Source organism: Balaenoptera physalus, assembly GCF_965194825.1.
Source record: "Balaenoptera physalus genome assembly, chromosome: 4".
Lineage (NCBI taxonomy): Eukaryota > Metazoa > Chordata > Mammalia > Artiodactyla > Balaenopteridae > Balaenoptera > Balaenoptera physalus.
In genome coordinates, this window is record NC_138891.1 from 81,284,296 (window position 1) to 81,307,142 (window position 22,847).

Genomic DNA, 22,847 nt, shown 5'->3' on the forward strand with positions numbered 1-22,847 from the left:
TTTCAGTTTATTTCTTATCCCTCATCACCATTAAAGCTTTGCTTAGACCCTGTCAGTTGAATTCTCCCAATCTGTATTTGAATCTGGCAAATATCAGATAGTGTCTTACAAAATAGAATAAGTGTCTTCCAATATTTTTCCTTTACAGTTTCTAAGAAGTAAAAGGTTGAAAAATTTTTATTATTTTGACTCAGTGAGTGGTCAAAAGTGGTGTTTAGTAAGACTGTCATGTCAGTCTGTTTACATTACTGATAATATAAAACACACAGACCTTTCCTGAAGAGATTTGGTCTATCACATAACCTCTTTGTTCCTCCTTCTGTAGGTGTTGCAGCTTCCCTGGAAGTCTCCGAGAGCCCTGGGAGTGTCCAAGTGGCCCGGGGTCAGACAGCAGTCCTGCCCTGTACTTTCAGTACCAGCGCCGCCCTCATTAACCTCAATGTCATTTGGATGGTCATTCCTCTGTCCAACGCGAACCAGCCTGAGCAGGTACTTCTGTTCCATCCGGTGCTACCTCTGAAATTTTAATCTTTTCACAAGAGGTGGGTAGGAAAGCATCTTGAGTGCATATTTGATTTCTAGAATAAGGTGATACTTCCACTGAACCTAAGCTGTTTTAAGTTCTACTCCTGCATTATTAGTCAACTATCAGAAGAAGCTATCCTCTTCGTAAAAGATTTTTTTTTTTTTTAATTAAGAGATGTCAAGGGGATCCTTCTGAGGATTTTATGTAGGAACCTGGAATTTCATCAAAACACATTGCTGACAGGAAATACCGAGACAGAAAAAGCAAAGTATATTTTGACAGGGAGGGACTAGCACTAACATAGGTGGATGAGAGAGTACTTTTTCAAGATAGTGATAGGGCTTCCCTGGTGGCGCAGTGGTTAAGAATCCGCCTGCCAACGCAGGGGACACGGGTTCGAGCCCTGGTCCGGGAAGATCCCACCTGCCATGGAGCAGCTAAGCCCGTGCGCCACAACTACTGGGCCTGCACTCTAGAGCCCGCAAGCCACAACTACTGAGCCTACGTGCCACAACTACTGAAGCCCGTGCGCCTAGAGCCCACGCTCTGCAACAAGAGAAGCCACCACATTGAGAAGCCCGTGCACCACAACTACTGAGCCTGCACTCTAGAGCCCGCGAGCCACAACTACTGAAGCCTGCGCGCCTAGAGCCCATGTTCCGCAACAAGAGAAGTCACCGCAGTGAGAAGCCCGTGCACCGCAACGAAGAGTAACCCCTGCTCGCCACAACTAGAGAAAGCCCACACGCAGCAATGAAGACCCAATGCAGCCAAAAATAAAAATAAATTAATTAAAAATAAATAAATAAAGATAGTGATAATGTTAAGGAAGTAACATTAGGTAGTAGTACTTGATTTTTTTGGTTAATTGCACAAGTATTTTAAAATAAACAAAGCCAGGCACACTAGATCTCTTCCAAGACTCTCAAATAAATTAGGGTACGTGAAAATAGAAACTACTATCTAATAAGGTGTATCAGTTGTAGGTAAAAGATCCCATAATATGCGATACCCACTGCAGAAAATAATCCTTGGAAAATTAGTGAATTGTGACCGTGACTATACCTTCATTCCCAAAATTAACTTATTTCTGTTATGAAGCTTTTCGGCTTCAGTAAGCTTTTTACTAACTAAAAATATTTGATAAACTGAGTTTTCTGATAGGAAATTTAAATTGATATATTTAACAGGAACCTCTTCTATTTCCTTAATCCATGGAACTTTAATAATTAGACTGAGCCTTTGAGATCATTTTGTTCAGCTTCATCATTTTAGGAGTCAGTGACAGAGGCAACCAAAGACTTGACCACAGTCTGCCAGACATTTAAGGTAGAGCTAAGATAAAACCAGGTACCTCACTGTCAGCCCAAGGGGCTTTTTGCAGTACCACTCTGAGTCCTCTCCCATGAAGAGTTAACTTTGGTAAGGAAATGGACATAGATAAGCAATCATGGACTCATAACTCTTCTTCCCTTTTATGGCGTTCACTTATATTCAGTCTATAACTGTGAGCTATCATTTTGTGACCTCGTAAGCATGAGAATGGCAGTGTTAATTTTTTTTAACATTTTTTCTGGAATTAATTTTTTGCACTGGTAAAAGTATTTATGAACTAATAGTAAGGTATCATAAAATGCACTTTCTATATTCTGTTGAGTTAGGTAAGGATACGATGGTATTCCAGTTTGGTATGTAAGAATTTAGACCCCCTGATATCTACAGATAGGTGCTGTAGTACAAAGTTGGTGACCTAGAGGGGTGGGATAGGGAGGGTGGGAGGGAGGGGATTTGGGGATATATGTCTACATATAGCTGATTCACTTTGTTATGCAGCAGAAACTAACACAACATTGTAAAGCAATTATACCCAATAAAGATGTTAATAAAATAAAATGAAATGAAAAAGAAAAAAAAAAGCCCAACAAATAATTAAAAAAAAAAAGTTGGTGACAACTCTAATATTAGAAATATAATTTTCCAATGTTTGGTATAGTCTGCTGTTTACTAGATAGTTATTGTTATGTGTCTAGAAGGAGATGCAGTGGCCAATTTATTTCTTTTGCTTTCCTTTGCAGGTCATTCTGTATCAAGGTGGACAGATGTTTGACGGTGCCCCCCGGTTCCATGGTAGGGTAGGATTTACAGGCACCATGCCAGCCACCAATGTCTCTATCTTCATTAACAACACCCAGCTATCAGATACAGGCACCTACCAGTGTTTGGTTAACAACCTTCCAGATAGAGGGGGCAGGAATATTGGGGTCACCGGTCTCACAGTTTTAGGTGAGTGACAGGAAATGTTGCAGGTACTTTGGCTTTACTTACGAATTTACTCTCAAGCATATTTACTTCTGCCAGTTTTTCTGTACTCTCTTTCTGCTTGCGTCCTTTTCCTGTCCTCTCTCCTTTCAGCTCCATCTGGACTCTGCTTCTCCATGCTTCTTCCACATAGTCTCCCCACCCATTACTCCATTTCAGGTGGCTCTCGAAAGCTTACTTGTTAAATGACTTTTCCTCAAGGTGGAGAAAGGTGGTATAAAATACCATCAAAAGTGGCCTCTCACTTTTCCTAAGCTTTTCTAGGATAGGACTTATTGTTGAGAGCAAATTAAATCAAGAACAATTGATTATAAGCAGGGAGCAGGGGTTTTAGCACATGTGAGAATAAATTTACTACTACTTCATATCTATGTAATGCTGAGTAGGCCCCTGACAGTTCTAAGCTTTCACCTCTTGTCCTGGAAGAATTTTAGTAATACTTCCTTTCACTCTCAAAAGTATCCTTGTTTGAACGAGAAATTATATGATCAGTTTGGTCTTAATACCGAGATCAAATAGATTTAGAGTCTTTTCCAAGGTTTTATAGACCATGAACAACAATAAAGTTTAGCTTAAAATTTAGGTCTCTGTACTCAAACCAGTATTCTTTCTATTATACCATACAGATAGACTATCTCATGCTAAATTAAATTCATTCTGAGCACGTTTTATTTCTCACTTCCGCTGCTTCTGAAATAAAGCGCTGCCTCCTAAATGGGTACTTGTGGTAGAAGTGGCTAAATTCAGTTCATCTGGGGAGGATGAGAAGTACTTAGAGAAGCCTGTTGCTCTGGACTATCCTCCATCCTACTGAAGTCTCAGAATCGACTCCAGGATTCCTTGGTACATTCTCCCCCTTTTCCCTTCCACTGTTGAGTCACTTGAAGATACCAGTGTTGGGGGTTCTTGCCATTTTCCTTCTTTGGACAAGAAAATGCTATAGCCCTGGCGCCTTGTTCTCCCAGTCTTCAAACAGAATAAGAAAACCAAGGACAAGTGGGAGATTTCTGTCCTAGAACTATTATTCATTCAAATATATTAAAATTATATAGACTTTAAAGCACTCTGAGTACTGAATACAGAGTACTATTGGAATTTAACATTATTTTGACGCTTACACCTGTAGTTTAGGTAGTGAGCTTCTCACATGATCCACATTTATTTTTTCATTTTTTAAAGGAATAAAAAAACCCTGTAATTTATCTTATAGTTACTACTACCTTCAGATAATTATTTTGGCTTTCCCCTCATAGCCTCATGGTGGCCATGTTTAAAGCAGTAAATTGAGATTGGTTTATCTCATCACAGTAGTTAAGATTCCCTGAGATTTTTCAGTCTTTCTCCCTAACCCTTTCATTGTTCTCTCTTCCCCCACCCATTTTGTTTGCTGGTTCCTCTGTGTAGTGTATTCATTTTCCACTCATTCATTCATTTTTGCAAGGTTGAACACATTTATTAAGAAGTCATTAGCATTACAAGTGCATCATCACTTGTATGTAAACTCTACTGTATGCATTACCCAACATGAGAATCCAAGCCATGGGCTTAGTTTATATTTTTATTTGCTTGCTTTTTCACTATAAACTATCACCTTCTTCCTTTAGTATTCTTTTTTTTTTTGTAATTTTTTTGTTTCACATCCTTTGTGTCCTTATCTGTCTTAGTGATTATAAAATGTCCATTGCATTACTATCAAGTAGTAGATATACTTGAACCTTGCTCTGACTCCTCCCACCATAAAACAGAAGTTGGTATAATGTTGGTGTGTCTGGTTTTGTTTGTAAAGTAACAAAGAACTATGGTAAGGTGGTCTTAGCCGAGAGTAGCCGGCAGGGTAAGTGGTTGCTGTTCCTTGAAATATCTTCTTTACAAGGGGGCTCTTTCATCAATTAAAAATTTTAATTGTGGTAAAATATAACAAAATTTACCATCTTAGCCAATTTTTAAGTGAACAGTTTAGTATATTCACATTGTTATGCAACCAATCTCCGGAACTTTCTTCAACTTGCAAAAATAAAACTCTGCTCATTAAATGACATTTCTCTCTCCGCTCAGCAGCTGGACACCACTGTTCTATTTTCTTTTTCTATGAATTTGAGTACCCTAGGTGCTGCATATAAGTGGAATCATGCATTATTTGTCGTCTTATAACTGAATTATTTCACTTAGCATGTTCTCAGGGTTCATCCATGTTGTAGCATGTGTCAGAATTTCCTTACTTATCAAGGTTAAATAATATTCCATTGTATGTATACACTATATTTTGTTTATCCTTCCATCCCTCTGTGGACACTTGGGTTGTTTCCACCTTTTCGCTATTGTGAATAATGCTGCTCTGAACATGTGTGTATTCAGTAATGCTTTTAAAAGCAATATGTTGACATGAAGGATCTTAAGAATTCTTCGAATACTTCTTTGGAGGAAGAATAGTGAAACTAAAACCGTAAGATATCTTAAAAATATAATCAGAGGGTGTTGCCCCTTTTACATATTTGCTCCCTGCCAGCTGAAGTTGTAGGCCCTGCACCTATGGCCAAACCTGTGCATCGTACATACCATTCACTGGCTTTGCTCATGAGGTAGTCTTCTGGTATGTGTCCCCAAAACAGTGTTACCTGAGGTTCTAGTGCTGAATGTTGATGTCTCCTCGGTCATCATTTGGCTCATGGTAAATGTATTCTTTATTGCTTACCCTTCCTATTATAGTTCCTCCTTCTGCCCCACACTGCCAAATCCAAGGACCCCAGGATATCGGCAGCGATGTCATCCTGCTCTGTAGCTCAGAGGAAGGCACTCCTCGACCAACTTACCTTTGGGAGAAGCTAGACAGTAGCCTCCAACTACCCCCAACAGCCACTCAGGGTATGTACGGTGTTGCTTCACCCATTTAATTCATTATCATGGAAAATTCTGACTCGGCAGGCTCACAAAGTAATTGACTTTAATAGAGTTTGAAAAATAACACACTCTATTTGTAACTGCTGAAAAAGCTATCTGGATCGTTTTGTGTTTTCAACTTTAAAGAGAATAAAAATATCTCCTTTCATCTTCGCAATGTTGCCTTTATGAAATATATCTTATCCAGTGGTAACTATATATGGAAATTCTGTCCCTTTTTAGTGAAGACTTAAAATAGCGAATTGGTAGTTTCCTTGAATTGTTAACTGTAAGACAAGCCTTGAAGTTTATAACCGAGTATCTACTCCCTACTTAAGAAACAACTGCCTAATTTAGTATGAGAAACATCAGCATGGTCATGAGAGGGTTAATCATCCTGTTTTCAGCCTCAAGTCTAATTAGAGGAGGAAGATGGGAAAGAGAACAGGAAAAGGCCTCAGATCATGGGAGATCCAGGAGTTGATCACACCAGATAGGTAAAGATGGAGGAGGCATGAGTATCACCGATGGTTTTCTGCATGTAAATCCAGCTGCTTAGATTTGATATTAAAGGAAACACCCTTGAAAAATTGAGGAAAATTTATGAAATGAGGGAAATTACAGAATTATATATGTAATTTTTATTTCAAGAGAATAAAATTTAGCAGTCTTGTGTGTTGCATCATCTCTAATACAGAGCATGTCTCTTCTAGCATTCTCAGGGCAGATTTGCAAATCTTAACTTAAGGAGTTGGCAGTTAATGGAGAGGTCCCAAACAACCTTAGTTATGCCTGATAAGTTTGAATCATATTTTTGGTATAGACCTGTCATGGAAAGGAAAGTCCTAAGTTGTATGGTGAAGTTACACATTAAAGAACCAGGATCACCAGCCTCTTAAGAGCTTTTAAGTTTCCTTTAAGAATCCCCACAGAAATTATTAATGGACCTTCCCATCACTTTTTAGTTAACCTAGCCCAGTATTATTTTTAAAAACTTCTTTTCAACATAATAACTTTTGGGTTACTCTAATAATGATCACTGCAATGCTGTTGTTCCCTACTGATTGTTCATTGCTAGATGTTTTAGCCATACTGTGGGCTAAATAGCTTTTTTTTTTTTTGGTGGACTAATCTGTTAATATTACCATTGTAAGTGGCATGTTTAAATTAGCTCTTGTCTTGAAATCCTGAAAACTATTCAAGTTCTAGATTTTCCAGTAACTATTTCTGTGACAGTTCACCTCTTTGTTGCCTTTTTGTAAAATAAGGCGATTTAACAATATCATCTCCAAGGTCCTCTGTATCAGCATTAAGATTCTATGATTTAAAAAAAAAAGATGGCACCCCAGTGAGAGCCAGGCAGGGAGAGAAAGACGGAGACGGTGCCTGCCAGGCAGCAAGTCTAGCTAAGCGCTACCTCGGATGCCTGCCCCTCAGGCCGAAGCTCCAGGACAAGCAGACCAGCCTCCCCGACACGAGGTCTGGGCGCCCAGTGACTGCTTTGCACTGGTCCCTGGAGCAGCATTGCCTTTGAAGATATGTATGTGTTGCTAACAAATGACTGACTCTGGACCTGAACAGTGGAAGCCACAGAATGAACGACATACCTGAGCAAGTCACACTATCAGTTCTGTTGGAGAGACCTTCAAGATGGCAGAGGAGTAAGAGGTGGAGATCACATTCCTCCACACAAATACATCAGAAATACAACTAAATGTGGAACAACTCCTACAGAACACCTACTGAACGCTGGCAGAACCTCAGACTTCCCAAAAGCCGTGCGACTGACAGGGTCTTGGTGCTCCGGCCGGGTGTCAGGCCTGTGCTTCTGAGGTGGGAGAGCCGAGTTCAGGACATTGGTCCACCAGAGACCTCCCGGCTCTATGTAATATCACACAGTGAAAGCTCTCCCAGGGATCTACATCTTAACGCTAAGACCCAGCTCCTCTCAACAAACAGCAAGCTCCAGTGCTGGACACCCCATGCCAAACAACTAGCAAGACAAGAACACAGCCCCGCCCATTAGCAGAGAGGCTGCCTAAAATCATAATAAGGTCACAGACACCCGAAAACACACCACTGGACACGGTCCTGCCCATGAGAAAGACAAGATCCAGCCTCATCCACCAGAACACAGGCACTAGTCCCCTCCACCAGGAAGCCTACACAACCCACTGAACCAACCTTAGCCACTGGGGGCAGACACCAAAAACAATGGGAACTACAGACCTGCAGCCTGCAAAAAGACACCAAACACAGTAAGTTAAGCAAAATGAAAAGACAGACAAATACACAGCAGATGAAGGAGCAAGGTATAAACCCACCAGACAAAACAAATGAAGAGGAAATAGGCAGTCACCTGAAGAAGAATTCAGAGTAATGATAATAAAGATGATCCAAAATCTTGGAAATAGAATGGAGAAAATACAAGAAACATTTAACCAGGACCTAGAAGAACTAAAGAGCAAACAAACAATGATGAACAACACAATAAATGAAATTAAAAACTCTCTAGAAGGAGTCAATAGTACAATAACTGAGGCAGAAGAACGGATAAGTGACCTGGAAGATAAAATAGTGGAAATAACTACCACAGAGCAGAATAAAGAAAAAAGAATGAAAAGAATTGAGGACAGTCTTAGAGACCTCTGGGACAACATTAAATGCACCAACATTCGAATTATAGGGGTCCCAGAAGAAGAAGAGAAAAAGAAAGGGACTGAGAAAATATTTGAAGATTATAGTTGAAAACTTCCCTAATATGGGAAAGGAAATAGTCAATCAAGTCCAGGAAGTGCAGAGAGTCCCATACAGGATAAATCCAAGGAGAAACATGCCAAGACACATATTAATCAAACTATCAAAAATTAAACACAAAGAAAAAATATTAAAAGCAGCAAGGGAGAAACAACAAATAACATACAAGGGAATCCCCATAAGGTTAACAGCTGATCTTTCAGCAGAAACTCTGCAAGCCAGAAGGGAGTGGCATGATATATTTAAAGTGATGAAAGGGGAAAACCTACAACCAAGATTACCCTACCCAGCAAGGATCTCATTCAGATTCGACAGAGAAATTAAAACCTTTACAGGCAAGCAAAAGCTAAGTGAATTCAGCACCACCAAACCAGCTTTACAACAAATGCTAAAGGAACTTCTCTAGGCAGGAAACACAAGAGAAGGAAAAGACCTACAATAACAAACCCAAAACAATTAAGAAAATGGTAATAGGAACATACATATCAATAACTACCTTAAATGTAAATGGATTAAAGGCTCCAACCAAAAGACATAGACTGGCTGAATGGATACAAAAACAAGACCCGTATATATGCTGTCTACGACAGACCCACTTCAGACCTATGGACACATACAGACTGAAAGTGAGGGGATGGAAAAAGATATTCCATGCAAATGGAAATCAAAAGAAAGCTGGAGTAGCAATTCTCATATCAGACAAAATAGACTTTAAAATAAAGACTATTACAAGAGACAAAGAAGGACACCACATAATGATCAATTCAAGAAGAAAATATAACAATTGTAAATATTTATGCTCCCAACATAGGAGCACCTCAATACATAAGGTAAATGCTAACAGCCATAAAAGGGGAAATCAACAGTAACACAATCATAATAGGGAACTTTAACACCCCACTTTCACCAATGGACAGATCATCCAAAATGAAAATAAATAAGGAAACACAAGCTTTAAATGATACATTAAACAAGATGGACTTAATTGATATTTATAGGACGTTCCATCCAAAAACAACAGAATACACTTTCTTCTCAAGTGCCCATGGAACATTCTCCAGGGTAGATCATATCTTGGGTCACAAATCAAGCCTTGGTAAATTTAAGAAAATTGAAATCATATGAGGTGTCTTTTCCGACCACAATGCTATGAGACTAGATATCAATTACAGGAAAAAATCTGTAAAAAATACAAACACATGGAGGCTAAACAATACACTACTTAATAACCAAGAGATCACTGAAGAACTCAAAGAGGAAATCACAAAATACCTAAAAACAAATGACAATGAAAACACGATGACCCAAAACATATGGGGTGCAGCAAAAGCAGTTCTAAGAGGGACGTTTATAGTAATACAATCCTACCTCAAGAAACAAGAAACATCTCAAATAAACAACCTAACCTTGCACCTAAAGCAATTAGAGAAAGAAGAACAAAAAAACCTCAAAGTTAGCAGAAGGAAAGAAATCATAAAGATCAGATCAGAAATAAATGAAAAAGAAATGAAGGAAACGATAGCAAAGATCAATAAAACTAAAAGCTGATTCTTTGAGAAGATAAACAAAATTGATAAACCACTAGCCAAACTCATCAAGAAAGAAAGGGAGAAGACTCAATAGAATTCGAAATGAAGAAGGAGAAGTAACAACTGACACCGCAGAAATAGAGAGGATCATGAGAGATTACTACAAGCAACTATATGCCAATAAAATGGGCAACCTTGAAGAAATGGACAAATTCTTAGAAAAGCACATCCTTCTGTGACTGAACTTGGAAGAAATAGAAAATATAAACAAACCAATCACAAGCACTGAAATTGAGACTGTGGTTAAAAATCTTCCAACAAACAAAAGTCCAGGACCAGATGGCTGCACAGGTGAATTCTATCAAACATTTAGAGAAGAGCTAACACCTATCCTTCTCAAACTCTTCCAAAATTTAGCAGAAGGAGGAACACTCCCAAACTCATTCTATGAGGCCATCATCACCCTGATACCAAAACCAGACAAAGATGTCACAAAGGAAGAAAACTATAGGCCAATATCACTGATGAACATAGATGTAAAAATCCTCAACAAAATACTAGCAAACAGAATCCAACAGCACATTAAAAGGATCATACACCATGATCAAGTGGGTTTTATCCCAGAAATGCAAGGATTCTTCAATATATGCAAATCAATTAATGTGATACACCATATTAACAAATAGAAGGATGAAAACCATATGATAATCTCAGTAATTGCAGAAAAAGCTTTCGACAAAATTCAGCACCCATTTATGATAAAAACTCTCTAGAGGGGCTTCCCTGGTGGCGCAGTGGTAGAGAATCTGCCTGCTGGTGCAGGGGACACGGGTTCGAGCCCTGTTCTGGGAGGATCCCACATGCCGCGGAGCAGCTGGGCCTGTGGGCCACAACTGCTGAGCCTGCGCGTCTGGAGCCTGTGCTCCGCAACAAGAGAGGTCATGATAGCGAGAGGCCCGCGCGCTGCGATGAGGAGTGGCCCCCGCTTGCTGCAACTGGAGGGCCCTCGCACAGAGGCGAAGACCCAGCACAGCCAGAAATAAATAAATTAATTAATTAAAAAAAAAAACTCTCTAGAAAGTAGGCATAGAGGGAACTTACCTCAACATAATAAAGGCCATATATGACAAACCCACAGCCAACATCATTCTGAATGGTGAAAAACTGAAACCATTTCCAGTAAGATCAGGAACAAGACAAGGTTGTCCACTCTCACCACTATTATTCAACATAGTTTTGGAAGTTTTAGCCACAGCAATCAGAGAAGATAAAGAAATAAAAGGAATCCAAATCAGAAAAGAAGAAGTAAAGCTGTCACTGGTTGCAGATGACATGATACTATACATAGAGAATCCTAAAAATGCTACCAGAAAACTACTAGAGCTGATCAACGAGTTTGGTAACGTAGCAGGATGCAAAATTAATGTACAGAAATCTCTTGCATTCCTGTACACTAATGATGAAAAATCTGAAAGAGAAATTAAGGAAACACTCCCATTTAGCACTGCAACATAAAGAATAAAATACCTAGGAATAAACCTACCTAAGGAGACAAAAGACCTGTGTGCAGAAAACTATGACACTGATGAAAGAAATTAAAGATGATACCAACAGATGGAGAGATATACCATGTTCTTGGATTGGAAGAATCCAAGTCATTGTGAAAATGACTATACTGCCCAAAGCAATCTACAGATTCAGTGCAATCCCTATCAAACTACCAATGGCATTTTTCACAGAACTAGAACAAAAAATTTCACAATTTCACAACTGCTGCGGCTGGCAGTTGTGCATCATGAAAGATGAGCCAGAAGAGGCGAAGCTAATTTTGCATGATGCTCTTCATCTTGCCTATAAGAGTGATAACAAGAATGCCATCACTTTTACACTTATGATTTGATGACCAACTTACCATTTATACGGGGTCAGCTTGAAAATGCGGAAAAACTTTTTAGAACAGCAGTGAGTTACTTGCTTGGAGGGGCCATGCAACAGGAAGACAATGCAATAATACAAATCTCTCTAAAGCTGGCCACCACTTATACTGCTCAGGATAGACAGGAATTGGCTCTTGCTGGCTATAATTCTGTATTTCAGCTCTAGAGGAAAAAATTGAAAGAGAAAAGGAATTATCAGAAGACACTTTGTCAGTGGAAGAAAAAGCCAACATCCACCTCCTCTTGGGCATGTGCCTAGACACCTATGCCCACTACCTTCTGCTCTCCAAGCAGCCATCACAGGCACAAAGGATGTATGAAGAACCTTTACAGATCTCTGAAGAAATACTAGGAGGAAGACACCCACAGACCATCGTGCTGCTGAGTGACCTGGCCACCACCCTGGATGCACAGGGCCGCTCCAGCGAGGCTCGTGTTCACGCGCAGAGGGCGTCAGACCTGGCGAGACAGGTGGAGCACCCTGAGCTCCACGTGCTGCTCAGTAATCTGGCTGCAGCCCTGACGCACAGAGAACGATATGCACAAGCAGAAGAGATCTACCAGGAAGCACTGAAGTGAGCAAAGCTGAAAAGAGATGCGGTTTCTGCGCAGCACATTCGGGAAGAGCTGGCTGAGCTGTCAAGAAAAGGTAGACCTTTGTCGTAAAGTTACCAAGCTCTAGACCCCTTTTTGTTGTAGGGAACGCCTAGTAACACCTCTTATTCCAGTCCCAGCGGCACCCTAATCATTGGCTTAAATCCTTTGTCCTTGATACTCAAGTCCCCTCAACTTAGCCTTGGTGGAGGACAAGCTGTATACACTGTATACACGGCCACTTTTGTTGTGCAAAGAAAACTTTCACCCCCACCTGATTCTGCTTCTAAGGACAGGTGTCAGTTGATGCTTTCCATTGTAACAGATGGTTGGTTAGGTGCTGTCCATGCTGGTCCGAGTATAGCTCTAGATTAAGAGAGGCCAGTTTCCCTCTGGGGTAGAGTCTGGTATTTCAGCCAGGCATCTCTCCCATAAGATTTTTGTCCACCGATTTGCTGCCTTCTCTTATTTTATCAATACCTGGCAGACCAGAGCTACCGGTCTCATGGCAAAGAGGGTTGACAGTGAGTTATTTTCTCTTATCATCTATCTCCTGAAGCCCAGTGTGGGATTTAATGTATATAAAAGTAATATCTTGGCCTGCCACCAGCATCCAGCATGAAGTTTTAAAGTGGGAATTAGGCACTTGAAAGTATAGTGCGCATTTGAATATAAATAAAAGCGAACTGTATGTTTTTTTATGTCTCTGGTTATATACAACTATGAAAAAAGGAGGGCAAGGAATGACAACCTCCTGCGTCCCTGCTCTCTGAGCATTCACTCCTCTGCATCCGGTCACACGTGTCCCCAAACCCTCTGACTCCGAGTGGGGCCCTATAGGTGTAGTGTTGAAAGCTTCCCAGTTGCTCTGATGTGTCCGACTCGTGCTGTAGAAGAACCAGTGCCCTGGACCCTACCTCTGGCTTTTGGAGTTTGGGTTTCAGTATCTTCGTGTGTAGTGAGATTCTCTCTTAGCCCTGGGAGAATGCATTCGGTGGATGTCCTTACCTGGATAGGCTGCTGTGTTGAGAGCTTTATCACACTGCCTCAGAGTGTGTAAAGTACACAACATGGGGGGGCATCAATGATGTTTTCACCCCAGCAGTTCTGCAATTCTTCTAGGTACCATGAAGGAACACTGTTGTTGCTGATATGCCTTTGGCGGGGGGCTGGGCAGGATAAACTGATACTTTGGGTTCCTGTGTACATACTGGGAGAACCCTTTCATAATAAACTAGGCACTCTGCAATAAAATAAATAAATAAATAAATAAATAAAATAAAATTATGTCGCAATAAAAGTTACCAAAAAGTTGTCCTCATATAGTTTACATGTGGATACTAGATACTGAGTAAATTTAGAACCAGCATCCTGTGGAGGTATACTTTGATTTTATACAGAGGAATAATAAAGTGGATTTAGTATTGTTCTTTTGGTATATAAAACTTTGAATTCTAAAATAAGTGAAAACTATGTTCGATGGATATTATCTGAAGCAAAATATAGCAGTCTGGGCAGTGTCTCATAAGGCCTGTATAGTTGGCCCAGGTCCCATTAAGTGGAAACATAATGCATGAGACAGTTCATCAGCCTCTGCATCAGTAGGTTCTCAACCAGGGACAGTTTCATTCGGCAGTGTCTGGAGACTTTTTCGGTTGTCACAGCTGGGAGGAAGGTGCTACTGGCAGCTAGTAGGTAGAGGCCAGGGATGCTGCTGAACATCCTATATGCACAGGTCAGCCCCACAGTAAAGACTTATCCAGCCCCACATGTCAACAGGTGAATTAAATTAATAGATTTTTCAAACATTAAAACAGCCTTGCATTTCTGGAATAAAGTCTATTTGTGATGAGTTTTTAATAAATTGCTAATATGCAGTATGCTAATATTTTAATAGAACTTTCTCATCTGTGATCATAAGTGAGAATGGCCCATATTTTCCTGTCTTGTGTTATCCTTGGTTGAGTTTTAGTATCAGATGATGAAATGAGTTGGGCAGTTCTTCCTCTTTTTCTATTCTCTGAAACAGTACGAATAAGGCAGAGGTGTTTTAGGACAAAGAAGACAGTGTGTTTGGCATGGAGTAAGCAAGGCAGAGAATAGTAGGAGCTGTTTTGTCCACTTACAGGTGCTACAGTGGGAGTATGTATACATACATATTTCTTAAAATTTATATTTGTTAGTCGTATTATTCAAATACTTTATATCTTTACCAATATTTTATTTGTTTCAGCTAGTATTTTATGTGAGAGATTTGTTTAAAAATCACATAATAGGATTGTGGATTTGTCAATTATGCCTTCTTTTTTTTAACCTATCCTGGGCCTCTGTTACTTATAGGTTGTTATATCTCACTGATTGTTTATGCTTAATATGCATTTTTGTGTTATTTTAACTGATATTAAAACCCCTGTAGTAGCTTTCTTTGGTTAATTCTTATTGTTATGTTTCTCTTTTATGGTTCATTTACTTTCAGGTTTCCATGATTTATGTTTTAGGTGTATCTCTTGTAAACAGCATGTCTGGATCTAGTTTGGTTTCCAGTCTACAATCTGAGAACATTTTTCCTTTGATTGATTGAATCCATTTATATTAATTTTGATAATGGATATACTTAAGTTAATTTCTAATACCATATTTTATGTTTTCTATTTACCCAGCTTTTTCTTTTACACCCTATCCCATACCTTCTACTGATTATTTCAATGTTCTTTATAAATTATGCATTTTTCCTTCATGGTTCCTAAGAAATCTTCTGTTGTCCTTATCCTTTCAATGCAGTGAAGAGAGATGATTAACTCTCCTGCTTGCTTGAGAACTCTGTGCAGAACCTGGTATGGAGATCATAGATGGAACATCTTAACTATCACTGTAGTCCAACACTGTCGTGTTACAAGGGAGGAGACTGAGGCCCAGAGAGGATACCAGGTTTGCCCAAAGTCCACTGATAGAAAGCACTCCCATTCTCCTGCCAGGCTGGGAAGCCTCAGGAATCTTGATTCTCCTTCTTGAACTCCCACTCTGTTTCCCTTCCCAGTGAGAGTGTGTCCATTTTTCTCTCATGGGGAGCAGAAAAGTCTTCAGCCACTTAATTTGCCCAATAAACAGGGGCTTATTTCCTCTTCATCGAGATGTTATTCTAACCAAAGATAAGATTTTCCCTTTATTTTGCCCTCAGACATAAAGAAGCTAGTCCTATGCAGTGTTCATTACTCCCTCTTCTGAAAAAATTAAATACGAGCGATTATCATAACTGTATTCATTTGTTCATACATTCATCCATTCTTTTAGTGTGTGTGTGTGCGTGTGTGTGTGTGCGCGTGTGTGTGTGTGTGTGTGTGTACACATACACAGACACAACACTTATTCTGTGCAACTGCTTTAGGGTAGAGTGTCGGGGAAGGTAAAGGAATATAAAAATAAAGAGATATATCTCCATTCTAGAGTTCACTGTCTAATGGGGGAGACCAATATAAAGAGATAACTACAGTGCTATGTATTTAATGCTATAAAAGTGTTTATAGTGCTATAAAGTTAAAATGATAGAAGTATTAATTCTCCCTGAAGAGTTTAGGAAGGACTTCATAGGGAATGAAATTCCTGAGAAGAAAAGGATCTTAAGGGATGAGTAGATGTTTTACCAGGTAAAAGCGGTTATTATCAATAGAGAGAACCATGCATGCAAAATCTTACAAGCATAAAAGTTTGACTTTTTTGTTGAAGTATAGTTGATTTACAATGTTATATTAGTTTCAGATATACAACATAGTGATTCAATATTTTTATAGATTATACTCCATTTAAAGTTATTATAAAACATTGGCTATATTTCCTGTGTTGTACATTACATCATTGTATTTTTTTTTTTTTTATACCTTGTAGTTTGTACCTCTTAATTCCCTTCCCCTTTCTTGACACTCCACCAACCACTTTCCCCACTGGTAACCCCTAGTTTGTTCTCTGTATCTCTGAGTCTGTTTTGTTATGTTCATTTATTTGTTTTATTTTTTAGATTCCATATATAAGTGAAAACATACAGTTTTTCTCTTTCTCTGTCTGATTTACCTCACTGAACAATACCCTCCAGGCCCATCCATGTTGTTGCAAATGGCAGAATTTCATTCTTTTTTATGGCTGAGTTTTCCTCTGTGTGTGTGTATTCCCCCCCACCACATCTTCTTTATCCTTTCATCTGTTAATGGACATTTAGGTTGCTTCCATATTTTGGCTATTGTAAATAATGCTGCTATGAACATTAGGTTGCATACATCTTTTTGAATTTATGTTTTCATTTTCTTTGGATATATACCCAGCAGTGGAATTGCTGGATCATATGGAAGTTCTATTTTCAGTTTCTTTGAAAAACCTCCATGCTGTTTTCCATAGTGGGTATAAAAATTTACATTCCCACTGACAGTGTATGTTCCCTTTTCTCTATATCCTTGCCAACATTTATTATTTGTTGTCTTTTTTACAGTAGCAATTCTGACAGTGTGAAGTGATAGCTCGTTGTGTTTTCGATTTGCATTTCCCTGATGACTAACAATGTTGAACATATTTTCATATGTCTGTTGGCCATCTGTATGTCTTCTTCGGAAAAATGTCTAGTCAGGTCTTCTGCCCAATTTTTAACCAGGTTGTTTGCTTTTTAGATATTGAGGTGTATGAACTGTTTGTGTATTTTGGATATTAACCCATTACCAGACATGTCATTTTCAAATATCTTCTCCCATTCAGTAGGTTATTCTTTTCATTTTGTATGTGGTTTCCTTCACTGTGTAAAAGCCTTTAAGTTTAATTAGATTCCATTTGTTTATTATTGCTTTTGCTTCCCTTGCCTAAAGAAACAGGTCCAAAAATATTGGTAACACTTATGTGAAAGAGTGTATTGCCTATGTTTTTTTCTAGGAGTTTTATAGTTTTCAATCTTACATTTAAGTCTTTAATCCATTTTGAATTTATTTTTGTATGTGGTGTGAGAAAATGTTCTCATTTCATCTTTTTACAGGTAGCTGTTCAGTTTTCCCAACACCACTCATTGAAGAGACTGACTTTTCCCATTGTATATTTTTGCCTCCTTTCTTGTAGATTAACTGACCCATGTGTGCATGAGTTTATTTCTGGACTCTCTATTCTGTTTCATTGATCTATGTGTCTGTTTTTTGTAACATACTGTTTTGATTACTGTAGCTTTGTAGTATATTCTGAAGCCAGGGAGGATTATACCTCCAGCTTTGTTTTTTTTCCCCCCTAAAGATTGCTTTGGATATTAGGGGTCTTTGGCAGTTCCATATGAATCTTAGGATCATTTGTTTTAGTTCTGTGAAAAATGTCATGGGTATTTTGATAGGGATTGCATTAAATCTGTAGATTGCTTTGGGTAGTATGGACATTTTAACAATATTAGTTCTTCCAATCCATGAACACAGGATATCTTTCCATATCTTTGTATCATCTTCAGTTTCCTTCATCAGTGTGTTATAGTTTTCTAAGTATAGGCCTTTCATCTCCTTGGTTAAATTTATTCCTAAGTATTTTATTCTTTTTGATATGATTGTAAATGGGATTCTTTCTTGTATTCCCTTTCTGATAGTTTATTATTGATGTATAGAAAAGAAGCAGATCTCTGTATATTGATCTTATATCATGCAACTTGATTAAATTCATTTATTAATTTTAATAGTTTTTTGGTGGAGAATTTAGGGCTTTCTATATATAGCATTGTGTCATCTGCAAATAGTGACAGTTTTACTTCTTCCCTTTTTAAATTTTTATTATCTGATTGCTGTGGTTAGGACTTCCAATGTTGTGTTAAATAGAAATAGTGAGAATGGACATGCTTGTCTTGTTCCTGATTTTAGAGGAAAAACTTTCAGATTTTCCCCATTGAGTATGTTGTTAGCTGTGGGTTTGTCATAAATGGCCTTTATTATTTTGAGATATGTTCTTTTATACCAACTATGTTGAGAGTTTTTTATCATGAATGGGTGTTGAATTTTGTCAGATGCTTTGTCTGCATCTGTCTAAATGATCATGTGATTTTTATCCTTCCTTTTGTTAATGTGGTATATCACATTGACTGATTTGTGGATACTGAACCATCCTTGCATCCCTGGAATAAATCCCACTTGATCAAGGTGTATGATTCTTTTTATATACTGTTGAATTTGGTTTGCTGATATTTTGTTGAAGGTTTTTGCATCTTTGTTCTTCAGAAATATTGACCTGTAATTTTTAGGGTAGTATTGTTATCTAGTTTTGGTATCAGGGTGATGGTGACCTCATAGAATGAATTTAGGAGTGTTCCTTCCTCTTTAATTTTTGGAACAGTGTAAGATGGATAGGTATGAACTCTTCTGTATATGTTTGGTAGAATTCCCCTGTGAAGCTATCTAGTCCTGGACTTTTCTTTGTTGGGAGGTTTTTTTTTGTTTTAATTACTGATTCATTTTCAATACTAGTAATCAGTTTGTTCAGGTTATCTATTCTTCCTGATTCAATCTTGGAAGATTGTATGTTTCTAGGAATTTATCCATCTCTTCTAGCTCAACCAATTTGTCAGCATATAACTGTTCATAGTATTCTCTTATGATTGTTTGTATTTCTGTGATATCAGTTGTAATTTATTCTCTTTCATTTCTTATTTTGTTTATTTGTGTCCTCTTTCTTTTTTTCTCAATGAGCCTGGCAAAAAGCTTATTAATTTTGCTTATCTTTTTGAAAAACTAGCTCTTGGTTTCACTGATATTTTCTTTTCTTTTGGTCTCTTTAATTTATTTCCACTCTGATCTTTATTATTTCCTTCCTTTTTCTGACTTTGTTTTTTTTTTTTCCTCATTTCTTTAGATGGTAGGTTAGGTTGTTTATTTGAGATTGTTCTTGTTTCTTGAAGAAGGCCTGTATTGCTATAAACTTACCCCAGTAGACCTGCTTTTGCTACATCCCATAAATTTTGGAAAATTGTGTTTTTATTTTCATTTGTCTCAAGGTATTTTCTGATTTCCTCTTTGATTTCTTCATTGACCCATTAGTTTTTTGGTAACATGTTGTTTAGTCTCTATGTATTTGTGTTTTTCCTATTTTTCTTCCTATAATTGATTTCTAGTTTCATACAATTATGGTTGGAAAATATGTTTGATATAATTTATATCCCTTTTAATTTTGTTGAGACTTGTTTTGTGGCCTAACAATTGATCTATCCTGGAGAACATTCCATGTGCATTTGAAAAGAATGTGCATTCTTTTGTTTTGTATGGAATGTCCTATAGATATCTATTAAGTCCATCTGGTCTACTGTGTCATTTAAGGCCACTGTTTCTTTATTGATTTTCTGTCTGGATGATCTATCCATTGATGTAAGTGAGGTGTTAATGTCCCTTACTATTATTGTATTATTGTCAATTTCTTCCTTTATATCTATTAACATTTGCTTTATATATTTTGGTGTTCCTATATTATGTGCATATATGTTAATGAATTTTATATCCTCTTCTTGTATTGATCCCTTTACCATTATATAATGACCTTTTTGTCTTTTTTTATAGACTTTATTTTAAAGTCTACTTTGTCTGATATGAGTGTTGCTACCCCAGCTTTCTTATTTGTTTCCATTTGCATGGAATATCTTTTTCCATTCTCCCACTTTTAGTCTGTGTGGGTTTTAGCACTGTGAGTCTCTTGTAGGCAGCATATAGATGGGTCTTATTTGTTTTATTTGATCAGCCACCCTATGTCTTTTGACTGGAGCATTTAGTCCATTGACATTTAAAGTGCTTATTGATAGGTAAGTACTTATTGCCATTTTATTACTTGTTTTCTGGTTGTTTTTGTAGTTCTTCCCTGTTCTTTTCTTCTTCTTTTAGTCTCTTCCCTTGTGGTTTGGTGATTTTCTTTAGTGTTATGTTTGTGTTTCTTTCTCTGTAGTTTTTGTGTACCTATTGTAGGTTTTTGATTTGCTCTTACCATGGAGTTCATATATGTTGACCTATAATTATATTTGCTTGTTTTAAACTGATAGTTACTTAAGTTTAAGCACATTCTAAAAGTACTACATTTTTATTCCTCTCCCCCACATTTTCTGGTTTTGATGTCATATTTTATATCTTTGTGTCAATCCCTTAACTGTTTATTGTAGTTAAAGTTGACTTTACAATTTTTGTCTTTTAACCTTTGTGCTCACTTGCTTAACTGGTTGATTCTCAACCTTTCCTATATATTTGCTTTTACCAGTGGGATTTTTCCCTTCCTATAATTTCTTGTTTCTTGTTGTAGCCTTTTTTACTTAAAGAGGACCCTCTAATGCTTCTTGTAAGGTCAGCTTAGTATTGATGATCTCTCAGTTTTTGCTTGTTTGAGGAGCTTTGTATCTCTCCTTCAATTGTAAATGATAATCTTGGAGGGTAGAGTGTCCTAGGTTGTAGATTTTCTCCCTTTCGGCACTTTGAATATATCATGCCACTCCCTTCTGGCCTGCAAAGTTTCTGCAGAAAAATCAGCTGATAGCTTTATATTGGTTCCCTTGTATGTGACTCTTGGTTTTTCTCTTGCTGCTTTTAAAATTCTCTCTTTATTTTTAACTTTTGCCATTTTAATTCTTGGTGTGAGTCTCTTTGGGTTCATCTTGTTTCGGACTCTCTGTGCTTCCTGGACCTGTATATCTGTTTCCTTTTTCAAGTTCAGGAAGTTTTCAACCATAATTTCATCAAATACATTTTCTACTTCTTTCTCTCTCTCTTCTCCTTCTAGGACTCCTATAATGCAAATATTAGTACACTTATGTTGTCCTCGAGGTCCTTTAAACTATTCTCATTTTTTAAATCTGTTTTTCTTTTTGCTGTTCTGATTGGGTGATTTCCATTATTCTATCTTTCAGATCACTTGTGCATTCTTCTGTATCACTTTATCTGCTGTTAATTCCCTCTACTGTATTTTTCATTTCACTTACTATATTCTTCTGCTGTGTCTGGTTCTTTTTTATGTTTTCTAGTTCTCTATTAAAGTTCTCACTGTGTTCATGTATTCTTTTCCCAAGTTCAGTTGTCATTCTCATTACCATTGCTTTGAACTGTTTATCAGGTAAATTACTTATCTCTATTTTATTAGGGTTTTGTCAAGGTTTTTTGTTTTTGTTTTTTGTTTGAAACATATTCATTCCTCTTCTTATTTTGTTTAACTTTCTCTGACTCTGTGAAATTAGGTGAAACAGTTACCTTTCCCAGTCTTGAAGGTGTGTCCTTGTGTGGGAATGTCCCTATGCAGTCTGCATGTGCCCGGTGGCTTTGGTAGGAGAACTGGATCTGAAATGAGCATGGGCTGTGTCTTCACCTGGGGTGTGCTGGCAGCTACCACCTTGATGGGTGGTAGGGCTGGAGATGGAGGGGCTAGAGCTGGAGCCAGGTGTGAGTTGGAGCTTCTCCTGTGCTCAGTGGCCATCACCACCCTATCAGGGGGTGGGATTGGGGACATAGGGGTCGGAGCGGGACCTCTGAGGGAATTGGATTTCTCCCAAGTGTGATGGCATTCTCAACCTTGGTTTGGAGTATGGCCAGGACCTGAGGATTTGGGGCTGCACTTCTATGCTGCTTTCACTTTTTCCCCAGTGTGTGCACCTGGGTTAGAGGCTAGGTCAGGGCCAGAGGGGTTGGTTCCACACTACTGGGCTGGCTCCCTCCCCAGTATGTGCAGGGACACGTGCTCAGGGGATGGCTGTTTCTGCCCTGGAGCTAGCCTTTCACCCTTCTGAGTGTGTGCACCAAAGCGTGCACTGGCCATGGCTGCCTTTGCCCTGGTCAGAGGCAGGGCCGGGGTCAGACCAAGTTCTCTTCTCTCGAAGTGTGTGCACACTTGTTGGCAACAGCAGCCTCCACCTTAGTGGAGAGCAGCTTTGGAACAAGAGTGGCTGGAGCAGGTTGCCATTGCCGGATGGGGGCATGCCAGGGTGGTCCTGGCAGGCTGGCCAGAGCTCCACACAGTTTCCAGTCTGCTGTTCTGTGCTGCGACTGGCAGCAAGCAGGTCTGTGCATGTACTCTTCAAGAGTGTAGTCTTGGTTTCTTACAGCCCTCCAGTAAGCCACGTTGGTGGTCTGAAAACCACCAAGGGGGCTTGTCTTCCTAGTGCTGGACCCCAGGGCTGGGCCGCCTAATATGTGGCTCAGACCCCTCACTCCCCAGGGAGAATCCTCGAGCCTGTGATATCCCCTCCTCTTCTGTGTCCCCCTCTAGAGGTGGGGGTCCCAACCAGATCGCTTCTCCTCCCTTACTACCTGACTCTGTATGGATCTTTCTTTACAGCCTTGGTTGTAGAAGAGC

At 38.7% G+C, this 22,847-nt stretch overlaps 1 protein-coding gene and 1 pseudogene across 5 annotated transcripts in view; both read left to right on the forward strand.

Annotated features, from left to right (window-relative positions):
* IGSF11 (immunoglobulin superfamily member 11) overlaps positions 1-22,847 on the forward strand; it is a 160,898-nt gene that overhangs the window by 119,079 nt on the left and 18,972 nt on the right. For 3 of the 4 annotated variants that reach the window (XM_082460079.1, XM_082460077.1, XM_082460080.1), the window contains 3 exons: positions 326-489; positions 2,602-2,809; positions 5,552-5,707. In XM_082460079.1, coding sequence (XP_082316205.1) covers positions 451-489; positions 2,602-2,809; positions 5,552-5,707 — 403 coding nt within the window. In that variant the 5' untranslated portion in view covers positions 326-450. The remainder of the gene's footprint in view (positions 1-325; positions 490-2,601; positions 2,810-5,551; positions 5,708-22,847) is intronic. The other variant, XM_082460078.1, reaches the window with a different exon arrangement.
* LOC309659867 (tetratricopeptide repeat protein 19, mitochondrial pseudogene) lies at positions 11,070-15,855 on the forward strand (annotated as a pseudogene). Its single transcript has one exon. The product of its transcript is annotated as a tetratricopeptide repeat protein 19, mitochondrial pseudogene (transcript).